Consider the following 19,026-nt stretch of genomic DNA (forward strand, 5'->3'; position numbering starts at 1 on the left):
AAGGAGGGATGGAAATAAGAAGGTGACAAACATGTTATTTCTAAAATAACAAACACTTGCAATTGCAAGAGCTAATTAAAAATACTAAATACTAATTAAATACTAAATTCTAATTACAAATAAAAGGTCTGATTCTTCCAACTGAAAATAAGGAAAGAAACACTCCTCCTCACCCCCTGTTCTTAGAATACTTACTTTAAAAATTCATAGTTATAGGTCCTTTCTCCCTCTCTCTTTGAAATGTATGTAACTCCTTTAAAAGCTAATTACCTCGTGCCAATGTTATGGCCCAGGAAAGCGTTTCTCAAGGACCTGGGAAGTATCTCTTTGAAATGTAATAATCAAGAGAGATAATGTTCCATCTCTCAGTTTCTGTGGAAAATGTAATCTGTTTACCTACACAGGGCTATATATCCCTCTTAGATTCTTTTATATTTAGTGACAAATACTATCTAGCTTAAATAAAATTATTGAAGGAAATACATACTTGAAATACATCACTGAGTACATTACTACTCACACACATCAAGAAAAAAGAGTAAACCTTGTAGCCATATAACAAACTAATAAATAATGAGGGAAGGGACTTACATGATCAATTAGTTCACGAACCATTCCATTCCATTGTCCATTGGCATCATCCTGGGCTCCATATTTCCCATCTTCCACAAGTCTAATTTCATATGTAAAGCCAAGGATTGTAGATAACTCTCTGAGGAGATCAATGCAATAGCCTTCAAATCGATCATTACCATAGAGAGGTTTGTCAGACTTCTTAAAAAGGACATAGGGTTCTTCCTGAAAACATTGAACAAGAAGAAAAAAGATAACAGTTATTCATGAAACTAATCATCAGAATTACAGCTTTTCTTAGAAGACAAAAAATTTCTCATTTATTTAGGACAAAGTCAACTTTATTTTCTTCTAATTAAAATTAATGAAGTCTAGAATATTAAAAGAAAATTCAAGTTTTGTAGGAAATAGTAGTGCTTTACAAAAAAAAACTTAACTATTATAATCTCACCACAACTATATAATAAAAATACATTATATCTTATATCTTATGCCATAAATCTTATACATAATGAATAACATGTGACATGTAATATATGCTATATAATACATGATATCCAACATCTAATTTCACCATGATAATACCCCAATTTGAATTATATCATTTAATCAATATCTGGTATGCTGTTTCCATGGGATCTATGGATAAAATGAATGAAAAAAATTGTTGACTAATTGCCTACTATGTGCGAAGAATTGGAGTGGGGACTTTTTATATATATAATCACATTTTGTCCCAACAACCATGAAAATTACAACTACTATATTTAATTATAATTTAAAAATAGTAATGTACTTTAAAATATAGATGAAGAAGGCCAGGCACGGTGACTTGCACCTGTAATCCCACCACTTTGGGAGGCCAAGGCAGGCGGATCACGAAGTCAGGAGATTGAGACCAACCTGGCTAACACGGTGAAACCCCGTCTCTACTAAAAAATACAAAAAAAATTAGCCAGGCGTGGTAGCAGGCACCTGTAGCCCCAGCTACTTGAGAGGCTGAGGCAGGAGAGTGGCGTGAGCCTGGGAAGCGGAGCTTGCAGTGAGCCAAGACTGCGCCACTGCACTCCAGCCTGGACAAAAGAGGGAGACTCCATCTCAAAAAAAAAAAAAAAAATGTATATATATATATATATATAGAGAGAGAGAGAGAGAGAGAGAGAGAGAAAGAAAGTGATCTTTATCAAGTGTTTATGCATTCATTCAACATCATTTTATGGAGCACCTATTGTGAGCTAGCCCTCCTCTATATAAATAGAAATCCTTGAGCCATGAAGTTCATGATAAAGAGAAGAAAACAGTTAACAAATGCCTAAACAAATACAACACATATTATCAGATCCTCCTAAGTGGTATAAAAATATAAAATAGGTCAATAGAAAAGAAAACAACTGCAAGGTACTTGGTAAAATAAGACAAGACAAAATTAAGTAATTTCCTGAAAGCCTTTCCAGGGAAGGTAAGAGATGAAGTATAATCCAACAGGTGAGAAAGAGTCTAGACACTTGAAACTCTGAAAACAGAGTATTTCAGGCCAAGGACATAGCAAGGTAAAAAGCCCTGAGATCAACATAATACTGGAGTGTTTCAGGAAAAGGATAATTGGCAACAGTGTGACAGAAGTCACATCCAGTAAGTGAGTTAGTTGGCTGAACAAGATGAGAATAAAAAAGGGGTGCGGAGTCAATTTTTGTGAGGCTCTGCAAATTAAGCCCTGGAAGAAATGTATATGTTTAACTAAGTGCAAAAAGATTCCATGCATTAGCACATTTTATTGAAGGCACTTTCACATGGTATGGCAGACTACGCTGCTATGAATAAACCAAGGTGCAACAATTGGTTCTGCTATTCAATATTTGCTCATGGGCAAAGTCTCTGCTATCTTACAGGAAGCTATTACAGAGTGAGAAAGCTTAGCAAATTCCCATGCCAGTCCACCTAGGAATGTCCTCACCCTCTTCCCCAACCCCTGGAGAACAACAGTCATCCCATGAGAGCTATCCTAAAGGAGTTTTAGACATGACAGCCATGTGTCAGCTTGCCCACACTCATCTAAGAAATAATCAAGATTAGTTTCATCTTCTTCCCATCTCTGTGGACTTACCTTATCTCTATACTGTTGTATGTACCCTGCAGCCTCACCTCCTGTTATTCTGACCCTTCTAAATGCTGCCACTGTGTGTTAAAGAAGTCCTGATCAGAGATTGGCATATTCCATATCTTCACCTAATTTTTAGAATGACCATTTTATCTCCCTACTCTGCTGGACTGTACCCTGAAGACATTGCTTGGTTTTCAGCTCTCTTTCCTACAGACTATTTTCAATTACCTCCACATCCCTTGGAGACAGAGGCACATTTGGTGTTTTCCCTGCCCCTCATTGCTGTTCCCACACCATTTGTTCCCCTGCCTTGTGCAATAACTTCTGCTCCTCTGAGACTCATGCCACCCGCTAGACCAGGCTCTCTCTCTACAATTGCTGTCATTCAATGAAAGCTGGTTCAAAAGTTTTATTAAGTAGGAAGAGAAGCCTTTACTCTTCAAATATTTGGCTAATGAATGATAATTCTTTTTTCTAATTTTTATTATTCTCAGTATATTCAAAATCCACCTACATGAAGTATCCAACACGGCTGATCTCTTAATTCTTTTATTTCCTCATTACCAAATTATTTCTCTCATTGAAATCTAGTCTCTCTTCCACATGGTCACAACTGCACCCTGCATTTGTCAGAAAATTAGGATTTCTCACAGCCCACTCATCCAATTCATTGTTTAATCACACCCACGCCTATGCTCTTCAATCACACAAAGACCCCCAATTCAGTGAACTCACATTTCCCTCCTATTTATCAGTCCCCTCCTGACTTACTTCAATATTTGGCCCCACATTCCATGGTCCATTATTATAATTTCTCAGTTAAATGTTGATGTTCCTAAAATTAGTTATGAGCCCATCCTTTTTTCTTAAAATTTTATCCCTATATTTTTCTGATCCACACACATCAAATTCAATAATATCTTTATCCTGATGACCTCAAAATTTATACATTAGGCCCACACTTCTTGCAAGTCTTAGGCACACATATCCAATAGCACTTGTCAGCAAGATTTTATGCCTCATAGACATGATTTTATGTCTCACATTTAACATGTCCCAAATACACTTCTTGTTGTCCCTAAAATTTTCACATGTTTTCAGTTTTCTCTGCTTTTAGAAAATGGCACCATCATTTACTCTGCTACTCAAACTGGTCCGTGAGTCATCATCTTTGCTTCCCTTTCTTTTAGCTCATTTGCTACAGAGTAACACAAGGGAAATTACTGAAGGATACATTGAATTATCTCCCCACTACTACTTGAAATCATCACATAGATTCCCAGTGTGTTTAGAATAACATTCAACTTCATTGCCATGGGTTCTAAAACCTGTTGTTCTACCACTTGCTCTCATCTCGGTAAAAGGCTTCACAACTCACAAAACTGATTAAGTCAAAAGCCAGGCAATCACTCTCAAACTCTCTGTCTTATCCTTTGTAAATGCTGCAAGTTCTCCCCTCAAAATATATACTGATTCCACTAATTTCTTTGTACTGCCCCTGATAGAATTATGGCTCCTGTAACCTTTATTTCTAATCCGAATTCCTATTGTAACTACCTCTTTTGCTTTCCGTTTCTTTCCCCTACAGTCCATTCTCCATAGAAAGTCATAGCAATCTTGTGAAAATTAAATCTGCTTTTATTATGCATTTGCTTAAAATCCCACAGTGGCTTTTCATTAAAACTGGAATAAAATAAAAACTATTTATCCTGGTCTTCAAGGCCTATTCTCTTTGAGCTTAGCTTCTATTCCCTCTCTTTCTCATTTTATTTCAGGCATTGGCCTTCATTTTGGTCTTCAAACTTGCCAAGTTCGTTTCTAGCTCAAGGTCTTTGCTCTTTGCACTTGCTTTTTATTTATTTATTTTTCTGACAGGGAGGATCTATCCTAAGATCTTCACATGGTTGTTTTCTCATCATTTAAGCCTGTGCTCAAATTTCACCACTTCAAAGAAACCACATATATATAAGTTATCTCTTTCCTCTAAGGTACTCTCCATTATTCTACCCTGCTTTGTTTAGTTCACAGCCCTCATCCCATCTGAAGTTTTATTTATCTTTTGATGTACGTGCAATTCTTTCTTCCCCTATTATGACATACACCTATGAGTATAGAGGAATTAGAGATTATGTTCATTAATTTATCTCAGAGCATAGAAGAAAATGACTGGCAATCAGTTGGTGCTCATGGCGCATATGTTAAATGAATAAAATATTCATCATAAAGGCTTAAAACTTACCTTTCCCTCTTCAACTCCATTTTCTTCTCCTTAAGGTCTAGATATCCTGTTTTCTCCCAGTTTCACAAATACAAAGCAATTTTCCACCTCAAAGCCCTTTACCTGTTGTTCTGTCTGTCTACAAAGCTCTTCAAATGGTGAGCTCTTTTCCTTCCTTTAAGGCTCAAGTTAAATATAAAATCTTTCCTTTAGTTTTATCTAAAGAGAATCTTCTCTGTTATTCTCTATCTCAATATTATATTTATTTTCTCACAGTACTTAAGTCATTTTCAATTGTTTTACTTATTTGTTGGTTTACTATTGGGGGTTTTTGTCTCACTTTTCTAAAATATAACATCCATATGAACTCATTATAATATCTTCCATGCTAATACAATACCTAGCATATAGTAGGCAGTGTCCAGTAAATACTAACTGGATAAATTATTGATAAATTAGTTACTTTTATAACTCAATTTTCTCAATTCTAAATATATTTAACAATATATGTAAAGTTGTTTGGGGAATTAATTAAAACAAATCTGGCAAAAATCAGCTTCTTAATATAATTTCATTATTTCAGCTTCCCAATAATTTTTCATGGATTTCTTAAGCTAGGCATCACAGCTCACACTTGTAATCCCAAAACTTTGGGAGGCCGAGGTGAGTGAATCACATGAGGTTGGAAGTTTGAGACCAGTCTAGCCAACATGGTAAAACTTCATCTCTACTAAAAATATACAACTTAGTCGGGTGTGGTGGTGGGTGCCTGTAGTCCCAGCTACTTGGGAGACTGAGGCAGGAGAAGTGCTTGAACCCGGGAGGCAGAGGTTGTAGTGAGCCGAGATTACGCCATTGCACTCCAGCCTGGGAAACAGAGCAAGACTCTGTCTCAAATTAATTAATTAATTAAGACTTAATTTTTCTAGCAATTTTAGGTTCACAGCAAAACTGAGCAGAAGGTATTGACATTTCCCATATCTCTCTACCCCTCCCAGAGGCCTAGTCTACCCTACTATCAACATCCAGCACCAAATCAGTACATGTTCACAACGGACGAACCTTCAATGGCATGTCATTACCACTTATAGTCCATAGTTTACATTATAGGCACATTCCTGGCGCTGTCTATGTTATGAGTTTTGATGTAAATGTATAATGGCATGCATCCACCATTGTAGTATCAGTGCAAAATAGTTTCAATGCCCTAAATATTCTCCATGCTTTTATGTATTCATTTCTTTCTCCACTCTAACTCCTGGCAACCATTAATCTTTTTAGTAGCTCCAGAGTTTTGTCTTTTCCAGAATGTCACATAGCTGGAATGTGGCCTTTTCAGATTGTTTTCTTTCACTTCGTAATAAGCATTTAAGTTTCTTCCATGTATTTTCACAGCTTGATAGCTCATTTCTGTTTTGTGCTGAATAATATTACATAGTGTGAATATACCACAGTTTATTTGTCCACTCACCCACTGGAGAAAATTTTGGTTGCTTCCAAGTCTGGGCTATTATAAATAAAGTTGCTATAAACATCCATGTGCTGGTTTCTGTGTGGACATAAGTTTTTGGTTTATTTGGGTAAATATCAAGGTGGATGATTGCAAGATCATATGGTAAGAGTATGCTTTGTTTTGAAAGAAACTGCCAAACTGTCTTCTAAAGTGGTAGCTCCATTTTCCATTCCCACCAATAAGAAATGAGAGACTGCGTTGCTCCACATTCTTCCTAGCATTTGGTGCCGTCAGTGTTCTGGGTTTAGGCCATTCTTATAGGTATACGGTGATGCCTCGTTGTTCTAATTTGCAATTCGCTAATGCCATATGATGTTAAGCATTTTTTTCATATGTTTCAATGCAGTCTTATTGGGACTATTTTCATTTGCCATTTAAATTTTTGTAGAGGTTAAATAATGTTCCCAGGTCACATAGCTAAGAAGAGGTAGAGAACAACTAAAAAGAGCCAATAAAATAAGAGGTTTGAACCCAGGTTTTTCAAATTCCACAATAACTACTTTTCCCACTATTTTAGGTTGCTTTCTACACCATAAGATCATTTGGGAGAAAACCATATATGTTGGATTTTTAAGCTGAATCAGATGGGAATCAGAAATTAATCTGTTAACTACATCCAAAGCTACATATTTGAGTTTAACATAAATAAAAGAACAGTTAGGATCTTGTCGATTTTTATGTACCATTTGATCACATACAAACTTTAGTCCCCAGGGGTACACAAAGTACTGCAAATACGACAGATGTAGTGCCCTTCTACCCAAGAGGTTATCATATCCTTTTGCCTCACTGCTCTTCCTGGCCTGCTAGTCTTTCAAGTGATAAAACATTTCCACAGGTCATAGTTTATCTACCCTTGTTATCTTAGAAAGGCAAGAAGTCCTGTGATGAAACAGCTTTCTGGTACTGAGTATTCACATTTCAGACATATTCAGGTGTTTCTTTTCCTGGTGCTCCCACAACAACTTTTGAATACTTTTACCATAGCATTTATTATATTGAGTAGTAAGTGTTGATGTATATGTAAGCCTTCTGAACTAGACTTGAGCGATTTACTGGGCAAAATGGTTACTTAATTTTGCTTCAAAAGTACCAAACATTCCCTGGCACATAGCAGGCTTACCAATAAAATGACTGCTGAAATGAATTGAATAGAGATGGATTGCTCTGGTCAACTGGGGAAGCCAGGGAAACCTGAACTTGAAGGAAAACAATTCAGACAGTTAAGTTCCCCTATGAGGCTTGGGCATGATGGTAACAAATCCTCAAGTCACTAACCCATGTACAGAGGGTTAAGGACTTGAGGAGAATATCATATTCCTTTGCAGCATAGGGGAAAGACTGAGAATACTGGGTTGGTGGAATGGGAAAAAATAAAGCATGTAGGTATAGTAAATTAGCTCTATTGACTTCATACTTTTGTTTCATTTAGGTTACTATTTTCAAATACGGAGTTTGTTGTTTTGTTTTGTTTTACTTAAAAGGAACAAAGATCAACAATTTGTCAACTCCCATGACTAAGCAATAGTACTATTTAACATTTCCCAAGCACTTACCATGTGCCAAACCCTGTTCTAAATGCTTTACTTGGATTAATTCAATTGTATTCTCCATAACAACTATATGAGGTTAGTAATATTATTTCTATTATGAAAAAAACTGAGGGAAAGGATGTTAAGGTATTTTTTTCTTTTTTTTTTTTTTTTTTGCCCATAGTCAATAGCCAGTATACAACTCAGCCAGGCTGACTGCTGGACCACTTACCCATCCCTCCCATACTTCCTTGATTAAATAATTCTTAGTGATCATTTCCAAACTCCATATGAATATAAAATTGTAAATAGTTCATTACATAATTAAACACCTGTTGTATGACTTTTTTTTTTTTTAATTAACAGGGATTCACCACTGGGCTATATTGTATGCAAAATGGTATTAATTATTGAACAATAAAATCAAGACAACTTTATGGAAGAAAATAAGTAGTAAATATATAATACACAAAATTCATTTTCTACATGACAAATCATCTGATTTCTAAATAAGAGCACATCTTTTTAACATAAAGTATTTTAAGAATTTATGAAAACATCATCTGTTAAACTAAACTAATCAGATTTAGGTAGCAACATATGATTATCTAAAAATGCCTTTTCTTCTGTTTGCATTGTTAAATTATAATTGTCTCTATTTTAAATTAAACTATATTCCAAAGTACTTTTTATTTATTTTTCACGGAAACTGACTTGAACACTGGATAAAATATAATAAAAGTTGGTGATTAGTTAGGAGTGTGTGAAGCATATGAGGGATATATGCGTGCAAGAAGTGAAAAAGGCAATATAATTGTAAAAGTTATTAGGCTATTTAAATCTTATTAATCTAACTTGTTCTACTAGCCTCCTACCTGTTAATTTGATTTCCTTCAACTATAAGCTAATAAAAAAACTTTTGTCATAGGCAAATAAATTTGTTGATCCCTCTGAGATTAAAAACCTACTTAGATATATGTCTTAAACAGGTTTGCACATCACTAGAAAAAAAATATGTGTGGTCTGAGTGCATCCTTTTAGTATTTATGGATCTCCACAATGTCAAATATTACTCTTCCCATATTTAATTCTGATAAGTAAGATGCAGTTTTCTTGCTGTGATTCCTATCTCCAGCTACACTGTGTCATAGGATAGTTTTACATCAAGTTATGACTCTCCTTTAAACTCTCTTTCTCTGTTTCACACAGCACAAGGATAAATAATAACCTCACGTAAGAAAAGAAAAATGGTACCAGAAGCAATTACTGTATCACATACCAAGTTCAATGAATAATATGATAAAACTCTCCTGGGCAACTTCACTGATTTCTCATATAGTCTTAAATCTCCACATCAGCATTTGCTAGAGGTAAAGGCACTTCATTCCACTGGCATCTGTAATAAGGATTTGTCAGCATTTCTACTATCAACCCCAGTTTTAAGGAACCCAATAACTCATGTATTTTTATCTGCATTGGACTGGGAGTTGGCACAGAATGAATCCAAAATGAAGTTCTGAAAAAGTAAAATATGTTTTAAGGTTGAGGGAATAAAAATGTTTTATTTAAATATAATAAAACTTTTAATTATTATTATTTTTTTAAATTTATTTATTATTATTATACTTTAAGTTGTAGGGTACATGTGCATAACGTGCAGGTTTGTTACATATGTATACTTGTGCCATGTTGGTGTGCTGCACCCATCAACTTGTCATTTACATCAGGTATAACTCCCAATGCAATCCCTCCCCCCTTCCCCCTCCCCATGATAGGCCCCGGTGTGTGATGCTCCCCTTCCTGAGTCCAAGTGATCTCATTGTTCAGTTCCCACCTATGAGTGAGAACATGCGGTGTTTGGTTTTCTGTTCTTGCGATAGTTTGCTAAGAATGATGGTTTCCAGCTGCATCCATGTCCCTACAAAGGACACAAACTCATCCTTTTTTATGGCTGCATAGTATTCCATGGTGTATATGTGCCACATTTTCTTAATCCAATCTGTCACTGATGGACATTTGGGTTGATTCCAAGTTTTTGCTATTGTGAATAGTGCTGCAATAAACATACGTGTGCATGTGTCTTTATAGCAGCATAATTTATAATCCTTTGGGTATATACCCAGTAATGGGATGGCTGGGTCATATGGTACATCTAGTTCTAGATCCTTGAGAAATCGCCATACTGTTTTCCATAATGGTTGAACTAGTTTATTTACAGATTCAATGCCATCCCCATCAAGCTACCAATGAGTTTCTTCACAGAATTGGAAAAAACTGCTTTAAAGTTCATATGGAACCAAAAAAGAGCCCGCATCTCCAAGACATTCCTAAGTCAAAAGAACAAAGCTGGAGGCATCACACTACCTGACTTCAAACTATACTACAAGGCTACAGTAACCAAAACAGCATGGTACTGGTACCAAAACAGAGATATAGACCAATGGAACAGAACAGAGTCCTCAGAAATAATACCACACATCTACAGCCATCTGATCTTTGACAAACCTGAGAGAAACAACAAATGGGGAAAGGATTCCCTATTTAATAAATGGTGCTGGGAAAATTGGCTAGCCATAAGTAGAAAGCTGAAACTGGATCCTTTCCTTACTCCTTATACGAAAATTAATTCAAGATGGATTAGAGACTTAAATGTTAGACCTAATACCATAAAAATCCTAGAAGAAAACCTAGGTAGTACCATTCAGGACATAGGCATGGGCAAAGACTTCATGTCTAAAACACCAAAAGCAATGGCAGCAAAAGCCAAAATTGACAAATGGGATCTCATTAAACTAAAGAGCTTCTGCACAGCAAAAGAAACTACCATCAGAGTGAACAGGCAACCTACAGAATGGGAGAAAATTTTTGCAATCTACTCATCTGACAAAGGGCTAATATCCAGAACCTACAAAGAACTCAAACAAATTTACAAGAAAAAAAACAAACAACCCCATCAAAAAGTGGGCAAAGGATATGAACAGACATTTCTCAAAAGAAGACATTCATACAGCCAACAGACACATGAAAAAATGCTCATCATCACTGGCCATCAGAGAAATGCAAATCAAAACCACAATGAGATACCATCTCACACCAGTTAGAATGGCGATCATTAAAAAGTCAGGAAACAACAGGTGCTGGAGAGGATGTGGAGAAATAGGAACACTTTTACACTGTTGGTGGGATTGTAAACTAGTTCAACTTTTAATTATTTTTAAAGCATATAACTCATGTATCTCTCAGCTTTTATCTAGGGCTCAATTATCTTTTTCATATGTTAACCCTGAGATATCAGTGTCTTACTTATGCTACTTAAAACATAGGTACATTAAAATGTAAATTGATTTTAATGTGATATATATAAAATATCCCCTGGTATTGCAATGATAAGACTAAACTAACCAATGTATTTACCCAAGCATATATTGAACTCTTACTCTGTCCCAACACTCTTCTAGGTGATAGGTATACAACACTGAACAATGAAAAATTAAAACAACACAGAAAAATTCCTGCCCTTATGGAACTCCCTATCTAGTGGTGAATTTGAAATACATTCCAATTATACATTATTCTGTATTTATTTACTTGTCTACTTTGCTTCATTAATTATCAGAAGTGGAATGTGGAATGTTTTCACAGGCTACGTTTTTGAGAAACAGGGACACGTGTCTTGTTTTAGAGCGCTGTAGTGAATCTCAGAACATAGGATGCTGTAGCCCACAAATCATTTATTTTGAAAAATAGACAGGTATATTCAGGTAACCCCAATCATGTTCTTGAATTTATCCTTATGATTAAGAAACTTGTAAAGTTTATTTGTGGCAATAGCTGAAATTCTAGTTTCTTAAAGATATCAGTGCAATACATTTAGAAAATATTACCTAATGGTGCCTTTTTTTTTTCCTCCTTCATGAACATAGGGTTCACAAACAAACAAACAAAAAACCCTCCTTTTTAAAAATAGCATCCCTATGGGCCAAATGAAAAAAAAAAACATAATGGTTACAAAAATAATAATCTAAGATTAAAGTAAAATTATGGCAATTGAAACAAAACTGAGCAGTTCATATTTTCCTGAAAATAATTTATAATTTCCTAAAATTTCATAATTTCCTGAAAATAATTTCCTTCTCTTTTCTGAACAGTGTGTTCAGAGTCTCTATATCTTATCACTGCCCTCTCACTGAGGGCATTAAATCATAACTAGTAAGAGGGCAATCTCGTTTTTATAGGGTATGGAAATCAAGGCAGATATTAAGTTGAATGAAAGTAGAAGACTGATGAATGGGCAACAGAAATGGTGGAACAATTATGCTTTTCAGGAAGGTGAGTTGGTTCATTATAACTATCAGACTTACACCTTAACAAGAATGAAACAAAACAGACCTCAACATCTTGCCCCCCAAGTGTTCAAGAGGTGCTCAGGACAATGCAGAGGGGAGAGTCACATTTTTAAAAGGGAAATTAAGGATGAAAGGTATTACTATGGACAGCAATGTTAAGGAGATGGAACAAAGGATAACCCTCTGCCCTTTTTCATTGGGTTAGTTTTGGTTTGGGGTTTTTTGTTTGTTTCCCTTTCTATCTAGACCATGCTTTACTTGAACTTTCCCAGATCTTCACTTGCTGTCCTCTCATCCAAGCACAGAGGATAAACACTTGGAAAGTCTGCTTTACTGGATAGTATAAGGCAGCAAATTTTAGTTACCTATTTTAACATTCTTTTCAACCCTGTTTAACATTTTTTTAATTTCATTTCAGGCACCTAAACTAAAATTTTTTATTAAATAAAATTTTCATAGGTAAGTTTACTTTTATTATGGGTAAAAGGTGTTTTTCTTGAATGGTGAAAAACACCCAAGAAATATAACTAATACTTAACAAAGAAATACAAGCAGAATAAAGGAAGATTTTCAGCAAAGATAAATTTTTTCTTTCACAGAAAACGTTATCAACTCATTACTCTAATAAGCAACACTCTTGGGTAGATTTAGCACACATGAGGTATGATTTGATCAAGGGATGGGGGACAGCTTATAAACACCATGGGAATGATGCCCAGTAGTAATATATGTGTTTGATTGGCATATTTATTGATTTTAATTGACTACCACCACTCCTGCATTTCCATAGTAACCTATAAGTGAAAAGAGCAACTCCAAAGATGATCAATAAATTACCATGATTTTCTAAATTTTTATTTGAAGTTTAACAAGATGCATGTAGATATCTATATCAGAATACCTCTTGTTAAAATATAAATACTTTGGATGTATTCATTCATCCATTCATCTACCAATTTAGTCATTAATACATTCAGGAAACAAATATTTTTATGTAAATTCTGAATATACATATGTAGACTAGAGGTTCAATTTTTTTTTCTTTAAAGACTAAATAGTAAATATTTTTGGCTTTATAAACTATATAGTCACAACTATTCAATTCTGTCATTATAGTGTGAAAGTAGCCAGAGAAGCAGTTAATAAACTGGCAAGCCATCAGAATCAATTTTTATTTTTATTTATTTATTTATTTATTTATTTTATTTATTTATTTTTTTTGAGACGGAGTCTCGCTCTGTCGCCCAGCCCAGGCTGGAGTGCAGTGGCGCGATCTCGGCTCACTGCAAGCTCCGCCTCCCGGGTTCACGCCATTCTCCTGCCTCAGCCTCCCGAGTAGCTGGGACTACAGGCGCCCACAACCGCGCCCGGCTAATTTTTTGTATTTTTAGTAGAGACGGGGTTTCACCGTGGTCTCGATCTCCTGACCTTGTGATCCGCCCGCCTCGGCCTCCCAAAGTGCTGGGATTACAGGCGTGAGCCACCGCGCCCGGCCCAGAATCAATTTTTAAATAACTCTAGAGTCTAATAAAAACTTACAACAACAAGGAAATGCTTAGTGAAGACAAAAACTACAGAATCTTGATAGGAGAGCTCTGTGGCATATTAATTTACCCTGTTGATACTACTTGATACTCCTCAGTTCCACAACAGTCTTGAAGATAGTAGCCCGCATTCCTGATGTAGGTAATACACACCATAGGAAACCATATGGACCTTATTCTTACCAAATTGTAGTTATGTGTTTCAACCTGTGTGGTGTCTCCCAGAGGGATGGGCTCAAGGACTTGCCATTGGTTCATCTGCATAGGAGTTTCCCTAAGGCTGAAGCTGCTTCACATGTGGTGGTTTTTGTCAGCATTTAAAGGCAAATACATTATCTGCCACCTGGTGGGTAAGAGGGAAAAGTAGGGGCAAGAAATAGATTCACTTGAAAGCCTGAGACTGTAAGACTAGGAAGGATATACTTGGGGGCACTAAGAGCCGGGACAAGCTCCTATATAGTCAAGGGAATCTAGAAGTCCATGCACATAACCAGGGTGGGATGTATGTTCAGAAAGGACCTGAGAAGACCCTAAGCCCTTACCTCTGGCTAGATTCAGGCTGCATGCAAGCAGGAAGGAAGAATAGGTCAGAATTGTAAACTGCCTGGCTAAACAGTAAAGGAGTGCCCCAATATACAACCAAACTACAAAGATGGGGAGTTTGGTTTTGTTTCTTGTTGCTTCATTCCAGGAGTTTAAAGAAATCTCTGTCAAGTTACTAAGGTACTACTAACCTAACAATCACACATTTCAGTGACCACCCAGAACAAAAAATACAGACTTTACAAAATTAGCTTAGCAAGGCCACTAAACAATAAAGAACTATAATAACAAGTAAAAAAAAAAAAAAAAAACCTGGGTGGGTGGAATATCTTGTTTATAAAGTTGCAATATTGTATTGTTTAAAATGTCCACTTTTTTAACCAAAACAAAGTGAAAAATGCAAACAAACAAGAAAGTACAGCTCATTGATAGGAAAAAAGAAATTAATAGAAACTGGCCTTGAGAGAAACCAGAGCTGCAGAGGAAATTAGAAGGGAAATTCTCTGTGATGAATAAAAACAAAAGCAGAACATATTAAAACTCAATGGATGCAATAAAAGCAGTCCCTCAAAGTGAATTTATAGCTGTATATATCTACATTAAAAAGGAAGAAAAATCTCAAATAAATAACACAAATTTACACCATAGAAACCTAGAAGAATAAGATCAAACTAAACCTGCAGGTAGGAAGAAAAGAAGAAAGATTACCTTGGAGATAAATAAAATAGAGAACAGAAAAAAAAAAAAATAGAGAGAAGCAATGGAACAAAAATTTGATTATTTGAAAAGATGAACAAAATTAACAAACATTTAGCTAGACCAATCAAGAAAAAGTAATAGGAAAAAAATCAGATGAAAAAAAGAGGACCTTTGCTACCAACTTTACAGGTATAAAAAGTTTACAAGAGAATCATAGAAATAATTGTACATCAAAAATTAGACCACCCTGATGAAATGGACAAATTCCTACAAAGATACTGCTATCAAAACTTCCTCAAATAGAAATAAAAATTTGAATATATCTAGAGAAAATAAAGAGATTGAATCAGTAATCCAGAACCTCCAAAGAAAATCCCAGAACCAAATAACTTCACTGATGAATTCCATCATCATTTAAAAAGATTTAGCACCAATCCTTCTTAAACTCTTCCAAATAATAAAACATGAGGGAATACCTCCTAGTCCGTTCTTTCAGGTCAACACTACGCTGAAAACAAACTGGAAAATATTTCACAAGAAAAGAAAACTACATACTAATGACCCTTAAGAATATAGATGTAAAACTTCTCAACAAAAAAATGAAAATCATCTCTTGAACAAAGGGTGTTGGGACAACTAAAAATCTACATGTAAATGAATGAAGTTGATACCTCACATCATATACAAAAAAATTAATACAAAGTTATCAATGACCTAAATGTAAAAGATAAAACTGTAAAACTCTCACAATAAAATATATAGGTAAGTCTTCATGATTTTGGATTTGGCAATGGGTTTTTTTGATATGACACCAAAAATATAATCAACAAAAAACATATAAATTGGACATTATCATAAGTGAAAACTTTTGTGTATGAAAGGACATTGTCAAGCAAATGAAAAGACAACCTAAAGAATGGGAGAAAATATTGTGAATCATATAACTGATAATATTCTACTCTTCAGAATATATAAAGAACTATTACAACTTAACAAGAAAACAAACAATGCTGTTTAAAAATGGGCACAGAGCTTGAACAGGTATTTCTCCGAAGAAGACATACAGATGTCAACAAGCACACAGGAAGATGCTGAACATCGTTAGTCATTAGGGAAATGCAAATCTAAACCACAATAAGATACCACTTCACATCTACCTGGATGTTTTATAATTTTAAAAATGAAAATAACAAGTTGGTGAGGATATAGAGAAAATGGAACCTTCATACATTTGCTAGTGAGAAGGTAAAATTGTGCAGCTGCTATTAAAAAAAAAAAATGGCACCTCCTCAAAAAGTTAAACATGGAATTACCATAGAACTCAGCAATGCTATTCTTAGGTATATACCCCCAAAAGATTAAAAATTGGTGTTTAAACAAAAACTGTGAACCAATGTGCATAGCAGAACTTCTCACAATAGCCAAATTTTGGGGACAAACCAAATGCCAATCCGTGGTTTCATAGATAAACTAAATGATGAATATGCATAAAATGGAATATCATTTAATCATAAAAATATTGAAGTATTGAGGCGTGTTATAGCACGGATGAATCTTGAAAATATTATGCTAAGTGAAAACAGGCAGACACAAAAAGCCACACAGTACATGATTCTAGTCCCCCTGAAATATCCAGAATACACAAACCATAGAAACAGAAAGCAGATAGGCTATTGCCAGGGTCTCAGGAGTAAAAACAAATGCAAGGTTGGGGGCACAGTAGCTAATACCTGTAATCTCAGTGCTTTGGGAAGCTGTGCAGGGAGAATTGTTTGAGGTCAGGACCCACTTGGGCAACATACTGAGACCCCATCTGTACAAAGTAAAAATATTAGCCAGGCTTGGTGGTGTGTGCTTGCCATCCTAGCTACATGGGAGGCTGAAGTGGGAGGACTGCTTGAGCCAGGAGTTTGAGGTTGCAGTCAGCTATGATAGTACTACTACTCTCCAGCTTAGGTGACAGAGAATGAGATCCTGTCTCAAAACAACAACAACAACAACAACAACAACAACAAAAAATGAGTGCAGAATAAATGATTAATGGATACAGAGTTTTCTTTAGGGGTTATGAAAATGATCTGGAACTAGATAGCAGTAATATATGCACAATATTGTGAATGTACTAAAAACAACTAAATTATATACCTTGGTGAAAATGATGAATTTTGCATCATGTAAGTTTTACTTCGATAAAAAATAAAATCCAAAAAACATGTATCTAGCCCTCTGAACTTAGTTTGCCAAACGCTGTACCAAACAGAAAAAAAATGAGACATGTCATGTGTCCTCAAATTGCTATGATATACTATAAACACAATATAATTATGAGTTATTTATATATGCAATACTCTTACATTACCTGTAAACAACTAGCACAATCATATAATGGAAAATATATGCTATGTTAAAATCTGGACCAAATTATTTAAAACTAGCAAATGCTTAAGATTGTTCTTTATTAGTGCTTATGGACAATTACATTTATTCCATTAATTTGATCAGACAAAACCAGTGCTAATAATAGCTCATTTTTTCCAGTTCTAGTACCATTTACAAGCTGTGTAGTTCTTTGAGAAGGAATCTTCTAGCACAAATTTACTCTCCTATTATTCAACTGTATCACACATATGTTGAGAAATATTATTTTTCCTAAATTCTGTCAACATTCTCCCATCTCTTTTCCTTATTCTTGCTTTTCCTCAACTCTGAAAGTTAAATGAGTAATAGTGTAAATAAAATAATTTTCCCCTTAAGCACAGAAATGAGGGGACTATTGCATCTCTCAATAACCTTCAATTGAAAAAAAAAATTTAGATCTAATTTCTCAAATATTTTATTACATTTTTTCTAAGAGTATGCTTTCTCTTTGCACTTTCAAAGTATCATCCAATAAGTCTGCCTTTACTTTCTTTTTTTCTTGATTACACCCTGTAAAATTAAAAACAAGGTCATACTAGTATCTATTTAATCATTCATTCATTAAAATCTATTTAATAGATATCTAAAATATTCCAGGTGTTGTTCTATGTCATAAAGATGAAAAGGCTAATAAGACATGATATCTACTCTTAAGAAACCTAATTGTCTCATGAGAGAGACAGAAAAGTAAATAGGTAAGTATATGCCAAGTCATAAGGACTTTGTATTTGGTACCTTTGTATTTGGTGTCCAGCCTTGACTATACAATAAAATTAAAATAATTTTTTTACAATTAAAATGCAATTAAAATTACAAAACTGAGGTCTGGGCCTTACCCCCAGAAATTCTGATCTAATGCATCTGGGAACTACCTTAGCATCATTATTTAAAAATGAAACAAAACAAAAAACAACTTCCTACATGATTATAACGTGCAGTTGGGCCAGCTTCTCAGGAATGTGACCTGTGCCGTGGTACAGGGCCCAACATTTCAAAGGGGTCTGCTTTTGGGTTTTCTGCTCTGCTGGTGTCCTTTTGAAATTCTTAGTACTTGTTCAATAAGAGATCCCTCATTTTCATTTTGCACATGGGATAGAAATTATTTAGCTGGTCAAATATGCAGTAAAGACAGATAACTATTGAGTTAAAGAAGTGGCGTAGATGGAAATACTTTGAAGAGCGAAAATGATTCATGTGGATGATGGAAAGTATAAATAACTCTGTAGGACTTAAGTGAAGAAAAGTGTGGAGCAAGAAAGATAGGGGGATACAAGGACATGAAGGCCTAAGTTAGGAAAAACACTTTACTCCTACAAACTCTGACAAACTATCTAGATATAATTATTGCTGATTACCACTCTTTGAATTCATATCCTGCTTAGAATGGCATTCCATTTCCTAAAATTGTCTTAAAGCATCTACCTAAAACCAAATTTGGTGTAATAAATGAGGTTGGAATTTTTTTCTTCAATATTCTCATTATGTATTTTTCACTACTTAAAGATTGAATAAATTTGAATATATGAAAGAAAGATGGAG

The 19,026-nt window shown here is 34.9% G+C and overlaps 1 protein-coding gene across 3 annotated transcripts in view; it reads right to left on the reverse strand.

Annotated features, from left to right (window-relative positions):
- GRIK2 (glutamate ionotropic receptor kainate type subunit 2) overlaps positions 1–19,026 on the reverse strand; it is a 699,047-nt gene that overhangs the window by 217,159 nt on the left and 462,862 nt on the right. For all 3 annotated transcript variants that reach the window (XM_015136997.3, XM_078001239.1, XM_015136995.3), the window contains one exon: positions 592–798. In XM_015136997.3, the coding sequence (XP_014992483.1) occupies positions 592–798 (207 nt within the window). The remainder of the gene's footprint in view (positions 1–591; positions 799–19,026) is intronic.

Source organism: Macaca mulatta, chromosome 4 (genome assembly GCF_049350105.2).
Source record: "Macaca mulatta isolate MMU2019108-1 chromosome 4, T2T-MMU8v2.0, whole genome shotgun sequence".
NCBI lineage: Eukaryota > Metazoa > Chordata > Mammalia > Primates > Cercopithecidae > Macaca > Macaca mulatta.